Here is a 13,547-nt window from a genome sequence, read left to right as displayed (position 1 = left end):
ATCTTCGTTGATTGACATGTGCACGAGTGTAAAATTAGTCTTGAAGAGAGGTAAGTTCTTCCTACGACCATGGACGTCTGGTGCTGCTGAAGGCTTAGATTTCTTCTCTAATTCACACAGTTTACAGTGTAGTGTGATGTTGTTCTCAAATATATCATCTTCAAACTCAGCAGCAAAGTTTTCATCCTGGCAGTGGCATCGGGAGGCAATGAGATCTTTCAATCGTCTCTTGGTGATGATGACATCCATTTTTGCTATCAGGCTCATTTTCGCTATCAGGCTTATCATCAACAGCTTCCGCTATAATTTTTTCTTGAATAGATAAACATTGTGAGCCTTGCTGGTCTGCTGCATCAGAGTGAGAGGTAGACAGGACTGATGACGGTGGGCTGAGCCGAGTCGAGATGTCCCCTGGGACGATTGGACTATTCCCGTTGCCAGTCTCAGTGATAGTTTCTTTTTCTATTTTTATCCTCTTGGACGTAGTCAGGGTCTTGGCACATGCTGCCTTGAGTTGTCTATTACTTTTCGAATCACGTGCCATCCTGATTTTCGAGAACAGAAGCCTGGTACAGCAGTACAAGCGAGGTAAGATGTGCGGCATGAGCTCCTCTCTCTAACAGAGCACAAGCCTCACTGATTGTCAAATGGTGTGTTTGCACGTCAACACTTGTCAGAGAGGAAGAGAGTTGCTTGAAATCTATATCTATAGTCTTTTTTGTGCTATTTATTCCCTATTTTTTTTTTACAAATATTTTACCAAGATCATTCATATGTATACCCAAGGGGACGTGGGAAGGTTGGAGGGGGGTGGGGAACCATACATAACTGCATAAATATTACGAATATTGCCATAAAACTCTGTCCACATGCGGCCATAGGCAACACCTTTGCTCGGGAATTTTATCATATTTTATGATTTTAATTTTTATCTTTCATTGATAGAAGCCTGACGCTCCCCTTAAACATTATGATATTAGGTCATTATGGGATTATACCATAAATATTATTTATGCTGACTGCTACGGAAATCATTGATAATAATAAGCATGGTTAAAAACTCTGCTACAGTGGGTTCAATGATACCATGTATGCCACTCACAAAACCAAGTTGTGGTGAAAACTTGTGAGAAAATTTAATGGTTGCTGTCGGGGCAGTATGGTAACAGACTTTGTTTCATTAATTTTTGTTGTATAAGGTATTTAGTAAGATGTCATTTTTTATATACTGATGGAGTGTGGCAGTCAAGTTGACACAGTGCTTGCCTCCTGTTCCAGGGGGCAGTGTTTTTATCCAAGGCACTCTCATTTCACCCAGTTGTAAATGGGTACCTAAGATTACTACTTGAGGAAGTAAATGCAGTTAAGTGCAGTACAGTATTGGTTATGATGCTTCCTTGTATACTGGAGGCTTAGTATACAGGTATACCTTGAGATATGAATGGGTTAGGTAAAAAAAAAAAAATTATGTGAATTTTCATATCTCAAATAAAAGAATATACAGTAGGCTCTCGCCAATAACATTTAATAGGTGCCTGAAAAACGCCGTTATTAGCGAAACCGTTATTTGTGTGACATTAAAATACATGTAAAAAGGGTTTATTGGTGCCGCCGCCTCAAGAATTTCACCCAATTCTTTTCCTTAGAAGCCCTCCTAACACTTTTTGTTTGCTGAAATAAAAAGAATTGTTATTCAATCTTCAAAATAAAGAATTTGAGTAATATAACACTTAGCTTGGGGGAGTTTTAGAGGTGCTTGGTGTGATGATTGTTCCGTATCTGAGGGCCGCTAAGACTTGCACTGTCTTTCATTCTACAAGCTAACCATTTTACAAGAAAATGCTCTGTTATCACTAACAACCTGTTTCTATCACTTTTATCATTCATAGCTCACCTCGCATTTCCATCACTACCGAAATATTTCTTAGCCAGCGCAATACTCTTCTTGGTCTCCTCTAAGTTCCTCTTAATATTTCGCACTGTAGACTCAGGACAGTTCAATTTCCTCACAATATCAATGTTCCATGCACCACTTTCAATGAGCTCAACAATTTGTTCTTTATCCTTGAACGAGTAGGCACGTTTCTTGTGGCTTTGTCTCTTAGCTTAGGGGTCTTTTTTCTCATTCACTTCAAAAGTTCCCAGGCATTCAGGTGGCAAATCACTCCCTCCACCACCTCCCCTATACCCACACAGGCAAAAATGCGGAAGCCATTGTTGATCACCGACCCTAGCAACCACTGGTTATAGAAGCGAAAATCTCACACGTGGGCGCAGCGCTGTATTCCACGGAGCATGTGTGAGAGTGAGAGTGAGGCGGAGTGGACAACTATGTCATCAACATGGCGGCAAACAAACGCTATCATTGATGCGCTCGGACGCTTCCCGCAAAATCTCCGTTATTCAAGAGAATCCAGATGTTATTATCGAAAATGGGTATCTATTGTAACTTACCGTTATTGTCGAAAACATTATTGTGGAAGTCGTTATTGGTTAGAGCCTACTGTATGGGAAAAATAGGGTTCGGTTCCCCAATGACAAATATACCCCAATATCATATCCCCCAAAACATGAAATCGGTTCACAAACAATAACAAAATTTACCTAACTAATTATAAATACAGGTTGACAATCCCTTATCCGAAATCCTTGGGACCAGATGCATTTCGGTTTTTGGATTTTTTCGGTTTTCAGAATGGCTTTTTTTTTTTTTTTTTTACTGGGATCAGCCCACCCAGGCACAGGTCACTGACCCACGTTGGGGCTTGGGGGCTAAAATATAATAATAATAATAATAATTATAACAATAATAATAATAATAATAATAATAATAATAATAATAATAATTCATAGGTCTAGGTCGTGTTTCTTACTTTTGATCTTTTTTCATTCTTGTATTTCTTTATTATTATTATCATTATTATTTTATTATTACAGTATTATTATTATTATTATTGTTATTCTTATTTTATTTTTGTGTATTTTTTATTAAAAATCTTATTTACTATGAATAATTATTATTATTACTGTATTATCATTATTATTATTATTATTATTATTATTATTATTATTATTATTATTATTATTATTATTATTATTATAATTATTGTTACTATTACATTTTTACCCCCCAGACCCCGATGTGGGTCAGTGACCTGTGCCGGGTGGGCTAATACCAAAAAAAAAAAAAAAAAAAAGAAGCTTCACAATTTTTTTTTCGGTTTTCAGAGCTTTTCAGTTTTTGGAATTTCGGATAATGGGTTGTCAACCTAATTTACTACCTGACACATAAATAAACAAAATTAATAAAATACAGTTTAACTTTGGTACATTACCTGAAGGGAAGGAGTAACATGTGCTACCACCCACGATGCGTGGGAGGTTCTGCCCGTCCCCGGTGATTGCCTGGCTAAGCAGTTGAACATGTCACATTGCCTAGAGGATGGTTTGTGTGTGGAAAAACTTATTCTTTGTACATAAAATAATACAGTACAGTCATGCGCCGGTTAATGTCCTAGATACATTCTTGGAAACATGACGTTAACCGAAATGGACGTTGTCCGATCATCACAGAAACTTTGTATTTATACTTACGTGTATGTGGAATACTATATACGTACATATACACTTTTACTCTTAAATCACTACTGTAATGTGATACTGGTGATTAATTTTTATCTCTTGTGCAAAATACATGACGTTTATATTAAAAATATTCACTGTTTTACAAGGATTCCAGCAACACCGGGCAGGTGGGGGAGAGAGAGGGAGCGAGGGGGCGTGGGGGGAGGGGAGGTAGTATGTTTGACAGTTGGCACAGGCCCAGGTCTAACGCTTGTATATTTATCAGCTCCTAAGTGACTAAGCTTCTCTCTTATAAAAAGCCAGTGAAATGACCTGGGTGAATATAATTAACATTGCTGGGATTCTTGTAACATACTGATTAATTTGAATATAAACATGCTATAATTTGCACTAGACAAAACAATTTTAGTACCATAATCAAATTAGTACATGTGCACTCCAGCTTTGCACTAAGGTCATTTATTTCTATTACATTTCTTTTAGTATGGTGTGTGCATGTAAATGGATGAAAATAAATGAAGAAATCTATGTAAATCTACCCAAAAATACAGTTGAAAAACTTTTTATAAAATGTACTACAGTATTGTACTCTAATGTACTAAATTTTTTATATCTTGAGCAAAATATATGATGCTTATTTTTAATTAATCTCTGTGTTGCAAGGATTTCAGCAATGCAAATTATATTATCCTAACTTTAGTCTGAGATATTATATAAGATAAAAACTGTAAGCCTAAAACCCTGGCTGGTGGGGGAGGGAGGGAGGGAAGGATGGAGCCAGCCAGCCAGTGAGGGGTTGGGGGGGTGGGAGGATAAGGTGATAAGTTTGAGCCGAAGGTCTCTGTGTCTTTATTTAACAGTCCTACTAAGCTTCTCTCATTTTAAAATGCCAGTGATATGACCTAGGAGAATATAATTAACAGTGCTGGGATTCTTGTAAGATACAGATTTATTTGAATATAAACATGTTGTAATTCGCACTAGACATAACAATTTTAGTACCGTAATCAAATTTATACATGTGCACTCCAGCTTTGCACTAAGGTCATTTATTTCTTTTACGTTTCTTTTAGTATGGTGTGTGCATGTAAATGGATGAAAATAAATGGAGAAATTTATGTAACTCTACCCAAAATTACAGTTGAAAAACTTTTTATAAAATGTACTACAGTATTGTACTCTAATGTATTTAATTTTTTATATCTTGAGCAAAATATATGACGCTTATATTTAATTAATCTCTGTCTTGCAAGGATTTCAGAAATGCAAATTATATTATCCTAACTTTAGTCTGGGATATTATATAAAATAAACATAAAGAAATCACCAATTTTTTGTCTGGGAACACAAGGAGGGAGGTAGCCAGCCGAGCATGGGAAGGGGGGGGGGGAGGTGAGGTGACAGAGTGTCTGGTGTTTGTTTATTTATTTGAGATAAGATTTGACAGTTGGCGCTGAAGGCCTACGTGTTTATTCATCATTACTTAAGATTGACTAAGCTCTTCTCATAATTTGCCACCCATACGACCTGTATGAATATAACTTACATAGCTTGGATTCTTGTAAGATAGTAATTTATTTGAATACCTGTATAAACAAGCTATATTTGCAATAGACATAACAATTTTAGTTCCGTAATCATTTAGTGCATGTACAATACAGGTTTGCACTTAGGTCCATTGTTACTGTACAATATTGACTAAATTCACTAGATAACGTACGCCTGGCAGCACAATCTATAAGAATACGGGATGCATGCGTGACTGTGCCCGCTCTAGGTCCATTAAGGTTCGCTACGTCCCATTATTTGATTTTTTTTTTCAATTTAAATTTTAATTGTTTATTCCTTGATATAGGAAGCGGGATCCTAGTGCTGTCACTTGGTACCCCTGTACCATAACACCAGAAGCAACTGGCCAGTGTCACAAGTATATACAGTACAGTACAGTCATCCCTTGGTTATCGCGCCTAATTGGGACCCCGCCGATAACAAAAGTACAGAACCTATGGGATTTATTCTAATTGGTTCCAGGCACCCAAGACCCAACCCCAAGTTTCCCATTTTATGACCATTTAGACCCACTAAATCTATATATATAATGTTATGGTAAATATCATAAACACACAAAGGCATGGCTAGGCTTATTACAAAGTGATGAAAAGGGTACGCTTAATACTGTAGTCCACAAAACATGTAGCTATGCTTTTTTTATTTGGTCCCCCCATCATACGAGTCCGTTTTCTCTCACATTAGGACGCCTGAGTCCTCCGTTTTCTCTCTTAATCTTAGAGTGCACCAGAGACTTCGTTATTCTTAGTAATGCCACAGAATTTAAAATTGCAACCCCAATTGCAACTGTTGCAATTGTTGAGGCAACTAGTTATGTCTGATTACAGCAAATGTGTTATTGTCAATTTGTAGGTGAAAGATTTTATCCTTAATAGATGTAGGTTAACATTACACCTGGAGGCAAATGCTTAAAAAAGCCTAAGAAAGGAAGCATATTCCTTTAACACATAATATGTGACCAGTATGGGGAGGATCATCGTGTCTCCGTCAGGGGGTCGTGGAGTGGTGGTCCAGCAGGCGTCACGGATTTTTTTTTGGGGGGGGGGGCCACGGACGTATATGCGATCAGACGTTATTCGGTCGGACGTTAACCTGCGCATGACTGTATATACTTTACCAGTAAATGTGAGGTATAAATAAGAATAATAATAAATAATAAAGTAAAGAAAAAATTTTCTCTTGTGACAGTTTGCACACATGTAATACATATTTAATCCCTTTATGTTTGTGACTATGATAATTTTTTTTTAATGTGTTTGCACATTCTCTATAAAGATTGTGTGTGCATGTAACTGGGTAATAAAAAGGAGAGAAAATTATGTTCATCTTCCCCAAAATACAAGTTGAAAAATAGCAATGAGGCAACTCACAGTTTGGCAGGATGGTGAGATTACCGACTCAGGGTACACTGCTCACCCTTCCCACAATTCCCAAAGATGTAAGAAATGTTTATTTCCTTTGTGTTTTTGTGCCTATGGTAATTTTTTTTTGTTCTTTTTGCACATTTTATATGTAGGATTGTGTGTGCATATAACTGAATGAAAAAAAAGTATGTTTTTATGCCTGAAATGACGATCTGAGAAATAACCGTAACATAGCTCCTACCGTCAGCCTGGTAGGGAGAGTGCTAGGGGGGTGTGGCCACCCAAGCTGACTTCTGGGGATGTGTACTTTGAATTTTTGCCCGGACCCAAATTCGTAAAAGCATGATAAGCTTTTGTTCTCGAAATAATGGTGTCGGTTTAGGAAATTCATTTAAGTGAATTTTCAAATATCAAACATTTGTATCTCGAGGGATACCTGTACAGTACTTATGTTGTATCCACTCTATCCCTGATGGGCAATCATGCCTATTGGACACTCTTTCACTTTCAGTACCATGACATACTGTGTTATCAGCTTGTGGAAGGCATGTGTTGTCAATTAACAACTGCTTTAAAATGTTTTAGGTTTTATTATTTCACACGTTAAAGGTATTTAAATTAAATGTGACTACAGTGGTCTCTCGGTTAACGAACACAATTCGTTCCAGAAGGTTGTTCGTTAACCGAAAAATTCTTTAACCGAAACCATTGTTTCAATGGGTTTTTGGTTAATTGGTTCCAGCTCACCGAAAATTACCTTAAGTAAAAAAAAAAATACAGTAAAGTACACTTACTTTGAGGTGTGTATGTAGAAGGCTCCTGGATGATGATGCTGATGTGAATTTGAAGTGGGAGGTGGAGGAGGAGAAGGGAGAAGAGAAGGCATTGGGGTGGAAGAAAAGTCCCCCCATGCCGCCATTTCACCCATAAAATTTTAGTTCACTTGGTGTAATTCAAGATTATTTTCTTTAAATCAACACTGCAGTGCATTATATATTGTCAATATGTAAAATAAACTTCAGAATGACCAATAATTTGACTGGAAACACAGAAAAAAAGCATTTATGTTGAAGAGTCTCAAACAAGATGTTCCTTCCACTGAACCGATAAACAAACTGACGCCAAGCTTGGTGTGTTGAGTGGCTGTTTAGTGCGCAAACAACTAGTTTCCTGTACTTCAATTATGTTTAATAATTGTTAAAATGACTAAAAAATTTAATATAAAACTTTTAAAATTATTGAATAGTCCAACCTTCTTGATATTTACTAAAATCAAAACGAATTTAAACCCTAGAACCGATTACTGTATTGGCGGACTAATACTACAGCTGGTGAGCAGGCAAATGCAAGCGAAAACATGTTGGGAAAAATTCGTAAGGAATTCGTTAACCAAAATTTTTTCGTTAACCCAAGTGAAGAATCTTATGGTAAGGTAATCCGTTAACTGAAATTTCGTTAACTGAGGCGTTTGTTAACCGAGGGATCACTGTATTTTCTTGGCCAAAATTTTGATTTTGTTTCCATTCACCCAAAGTCTAAACCCCCCCTCATAAAATTCTGGATCAGCCCCTGACATGGTAAATGATAATAGTGAATGTGAACAAAAGTAAAGGGGGATTAAAGTGAGGCTGAGAGATAGGAAAACTTTTTTGGGGTATTGAGAGCATTGGCAAGGTGACCTGTAGAGATAGGCTAAGATGGTATGGGCATGTGGAGAGAAAAGAGAAGACCGTTTAGAGGGGATAATCATGGCTAACCCATACGAGTATGGAAAATGATCTTAAAATGGTGGTGGTGATGATGAAATAGATGGGAGAAATGAATGTTTACTTAAGAGGAGATTGAATAGAAAAATAGGAAGTGTTTCAATTATTTGGGAGTGGATGTTATAGTGACTGGAGCATTAAGTAATAAATCGGATCACAAAGTAGCTGAAGGAAAAAAGTGGTTGGTATATTGAGAAATATATGGAGAAAAAATCATATTAGATGAGGCAGTGGAGATATATGAGGGAATCATTGAACTCACATTATTATTTTGATGTCAGGCATGGACTCTTGATGCAAGAGGAAAGAACAAATTAAAATAGTAGAGTAGTACTGTATGTGGAAGTGAAAGAAGTTTAGGGCTGAGAGTGGATCAGGGTTTACTCAGTGGGTATGGACATCTTGAGAGAATGAAAAGTGAAAGGGAGAAGGAAGAGGGATTGATGGACACAAAGGATGCAGTAGTGTGTGTGTGAGAATGGATGGACAGTTTGGCGTCAATATTTTCAGGAAAGGATGTGCTGCTAATTAGTGATGCTTGATTGTGTGTAGTGACAGTTAAACCAGGTTGGGGATACATTATGGAAGAACAGTAGCAAAACCGATCTTCTACAGTATGGTAGTAAGAATGAATGAATGAAATTGAATGAAGGGAGAAGGTGTTTACAGTGAATATTTGCTCCATATATCAGCCACCCTGCAATACACAGTAACAGTAAAGGCCTTAAAAGGAGAAAAATGTAAACATGCACGGAGCAGTGCTTCATGAACTAACTGCTTGTGTCTAACAAACTGATTTGTATATTCAAGTCATTAGTAGATTTGAACTGTCTTGAAGATATCCTTCAAGAATCCTTTGCTTTCCTTTTTTTATACCATTACTGTACTGGTATATTGTTCTTGTATCTTCTTGAGACAGTTGGTTGCTTTATAAGATTCTTCATCCTGATAATGCTCATAAATATACAGTCGACCCTCGTTAAAACGGACTAATGGGGGGGGAAGGGTGTCCGTTTTAGCCGATTGTCCGAATTAACCGATTTAGGGGTTCATATTGCATAATATTGCATTATACAGCTATGTGTATGTTTATTTGAGTGCCCCGTCATAGGAGTCCGTTTTCTCTCACTTCAGGACGCCTGAGTCGTCTGTTTTCTCTTAATCTTAGAGTGCAGTACACCAGTGACTTCTTTATTTCTTAGTAATGACACAGAATTTGAAACTGCAACTGGAGTTGCAATTGTTGAAGCAACTTAGGTATGTCTGATTACAGTTGGAATATTCAAGAGCCATTGTGAGTGATGTTTAAAGCTTCAACTGTCTTTATGGTTGGTAAAACTTGTCAAGTCTGTCAGTCTGAATGGCATGTGTGAGGCCTTGTGTTTGTACACCTGCTAAATGTTATGGTAATTATCAGAAACACATACCGTATATCTCGGCCTATAAGGCGTCGGGGTGCATAAGACGGCCCCCCCCCCCAAATTTCCATTTAAAAAGTAGCTTTTGAGCTCTATTCGCTGTATAAGACCAGTACCCCAAATGTGACACTTACCCACTGACTCAGTAGTCCTTTACCAACCATCCTTGGTTTTTTAAAATAAGGCCAATTCACTTCAAGTAATGTCATCAAATGTTACCCGCTGGTGTAGTGTAAACACTAGTGACGTCACTGAAGCGTCTGCTATTTACCGGTAACTGGAACTAATGTCGGTGTCGAGTAAAATTTTTCCATTTACTTGAAATGGATGATTTATATATATATATATATGTATATTATATATATATATATATATATATATATATATATATATATATATATATATATATATATATATATATATATATATATATATATATATATATATATATATATATATATATATATATATATATATATATATATATATATATATATATATATATATATATATATGTATATATATATATATATATACAACAAAATATATTTACAAAAAATAAATGTTAAATGAATTATTTATGGTGCATTAGGTACTGGTCACTTCAGACACAAAGACGGGCTATAAATAGCCTTCTTTATCTCCCCTCCATCTCACCCTGAGCCAGAGGGAAGGGGTGGTGGTAAATAACATTTGTTTGCTTATTTTCCATTTACTTGAAATAGATTTACCGAATTATTTGTTTATTTATTTAAAAGTCATTTACTGAATATTCTATGTAAAAAATAAATTTTAAATTAATTATTTATAGGAGATAAGTATTATGATCAGTAAATATATGGTATTACTGGCCACTTCAGACACAAAGACGGGATAAAAATAGCCCATCTCCCCCTCTTCTTACAGCTGCCAATGGGAAGCGTCTTGGTAATTAAATTTGATGTTTATTTTCATTGTTTGTCTAATTTATCATGTATCAAAGTAATATTACTAAAAATTGTGTAGGTAGTAGGCAGCTACCAAACAGGTAGATACTACCGCCTGGGAAGATATTGGAAGCATAATGTGTTGTCTAATGGTAGACCCTGCTGCCATATGGCATCACGAAAATTGTGACCAAGTCCCAGGTTCAGCGCTGACCTGACTTTCTGCCTCATTTACACACAATTGCAGTTTGAATTGTTCCTCTAACTTTGACAACACAACATACATACAGTATATTATTTCTCACTTTTGATCTTTTTTTTACTTTTTGTATTTATTTATGGTTAGTTACTTAAAATAAGGCCAATTCACTTCAAGTAATGGCATCAAATGTTACCAGCTGGTGTAGTGTAAACACTAGTGACGTCACTTAAGCGTCTGTATTTAACTGTCATTAGTTTCAAGAATTAATGCAGTCATTTACTGAATATTCCTTGTAAAAAAATAAATTTTAAATTAATTATTTATAGGAGATAAGTATTATTATCAGTAAATATACCGATATGCATTACTGACCACCTCCACGGCTAAAAGTAGCCCAATCTCGCGGTCACTTTACCTTTCTTGTCTCCTCACTGGCAAATGGGGGGGCGTGGGGAGGGGTGTGTGATGATAGCTGTGTTTATTACAGGGGTATAATTCTCTTTTACAGTATGTTAGACAGGTTTATAATACATTTTTATTATTTTAATATACCGGTAATCTTAATTTGAATCCAGCTTGCCAAACGTAAGTTTCAGTATAAAATAATTAGTGGTAAGACCTTGTGAGTGGCTTACGATGTTTCCATCACCACTCTTGACACACTAAACCACAATATTTAAGAGGTAAAAATTTTATACTTGGTGATTTAGACGACCCCCTAACTTTGGGCAGATTTTTTTATTGTTCAAATTCCGTCTTATAAGCCGAGATATACGGTAGGCATGGCTAGGTTTATTACAAAGTGATGAAAAGGATACTGTAAAGTGGGTAGTCCACAAAACATGCAGCAATGTCTCTCTTTATTTGAGTGCCTCGTTAAAGAAGTCCGTTTTCTCTCACTTCAGGACGCCTGAGTCGTCTGTTTTCTCTTAATCTTAGAGTGCAGTACACCAGTGACTTCTTTATTTCTTAGTAATGACACAGAATTTGAAATTGCAACCCCAATTGCAACTGGGACAATCCCAGAACCAGAAATTTGATATGGACAGTTCAGATTTCGTCCGATTTATCCAAAATCCGGATTAAAGGGGTCCGAATTAACGAGGGTCGACTGTATAATGTTCACAGTTGTTTTAAGTTTTTATCCATTTGATAATTTATTTGCACTGAACTAGCTTAATAATAGATACAGTATAGTGGTACTGTATAGTCTAAGTGTATTTCTGAATAAATTGCTACATTCCAAAATCAAAATGATAATTCTATGTTTTATTCATCAACTCCATAATTTTTCCCCAGGATTCAGAAGCAGCCTCGGGTTGTGGTGGCATCAACAGATGGATACTTATACATTTATAATCTCAATACTAATGAGGGTGGAGACTGCACACTCCTCAAACAACACAGGTAGGTAAAAAAAAAAAAAAGAATACAGATTATATTGATCAGACTTCTTGATAATTTGGTCATTATCATTTTTACTGCCTGTACAAGTTACAGTGATTCTCACTGAATCTTCAGGGTTAGGTTCCAATAGATTTATAAATGTATATTTAGTGACCTAAAAACTATTGGTGCCCATTAGAAAAACAGTGTACTAAAGGGTTATGTTCTGGTTCTCCAAATAGTATAATATCCCAATATACATTGCCCCCTTTTACACTGTATTACAAGTATGTTGACACTCAATTTATACCACCACCTGATTTACGTTGCATCTACACCATACTTATGTTATTGACAACATCCATCTCCTTAGCTGCCTACCCTTTAGTCTCATGAATCTCCAAACTACTTGAACTACTTAGTGTCATGCATACACACATACAGTTTTACCCCGCCTAACGCGGTTTCACTTAACGCGTTTTCGCATATACGCGGTGCCTTGCCAAAGCTGAACTTTCACTTAACGCGGATTTTTTCCACATATACGCGGTGAGTGTCCGAGACGCTATTTTTAGATTTGCCCCACCCGCCACCCTGCCTGACTGCCTGTTTTAGCTCATAAAATTCATACAAATTACCAGGCCAGAATATAATTTACATTGCTGGAATTCTTATAATTTGGTGATCATTTTGAATATAAACATCATATATTTTGCTTTAAACTTACAATTTTTAGATAAAAATTTTTCTCTAGGTAACTATGGTATCTTTTGTGCAAAATATATGACATTTATATTCAAAATATTCCTGGTCTTACAAGGAATCCAGCAATGTCAATTATATTATCCTAACTTTAGTTTGAGGTATTATTTATTAAAATTTAGTGGTTATCCCACACATCTCCTTGGGACGGTTGGTGGGGGGTGGGGGGGAGGGAGGGACCAACCGACCATCTGTTACCCTGTGAAGAATTATTATTTTTTTTTATTAACTGAAGATATTTGTTTTAGCTCATAAAATTCATACAAATTACCCGGTCAGAATATAATTTACATTGCTGGAATTCTTATAATTTGGTGATCATTTTGAATATAAACATCATAGATTTTGCTTTAAACTTACAATTTTTAGATAAAAATTTTTCTCTAGGTAACTATGGTATCTTTTGTGCAAAATATATGACATTTATATTCAAAATATTCCTGGTCTTACAAGGAATCCAGCAATGTCAATTATATTATCCTAACTTTAATCTGAGGTATTATTTAATACTAAATGTTAAAAACTCTGGAAGGGAGGATTGGTGGGGGGTGGGGGGGAGGGTTGGGACT

General features: G+C 36.1%; 1 protein-coding gene across 1 annotated transcript in view; it reads left to right on the top strand.

The window, feature by feature from the left end:
- Positions 1-12,241, top strand: part of LOC121875196 (WD repeat domain phosphoinositide-interacting protein 2-like) — a 104,904-nt gene extending 92,663 nt beyond the window's left edge. Inside the window, exon 8 of the mRNA XM_042379645.1 lies at positions 12,130-12,241. Coding sequence (XP_042235579.1) covers positions 12,130-12,241 — 112 coding nt within the window. The remainder of the gene's footprint in view (positions 1-12,129) is intronic.
- The last annotated feature ends 1,306 nt before the right edge of the window (positions 12,242-13,547 follow it).

The sequence above is a fragment of the Homarus americanus genome, unplaced genomic scaffold, assembly GCF_018991925.1.
Source record: "Homarus americanus isolate GMGI-L3 unplaced genomic scaffold, GMGI_Hamer_2.0 scaffold36970, whole genome shotgun sequence".
Lineage (NCBI taxonomy): Eukaryota > Metazoa > Arthropoda > Malacostraca > Decapoda > Nephropidae > Homarus > Homarus americanus.
Note: the sequence above shows the minus strand (reverse complement) of the source record. Positions and strands in the feature narration are given on the sequence as shown.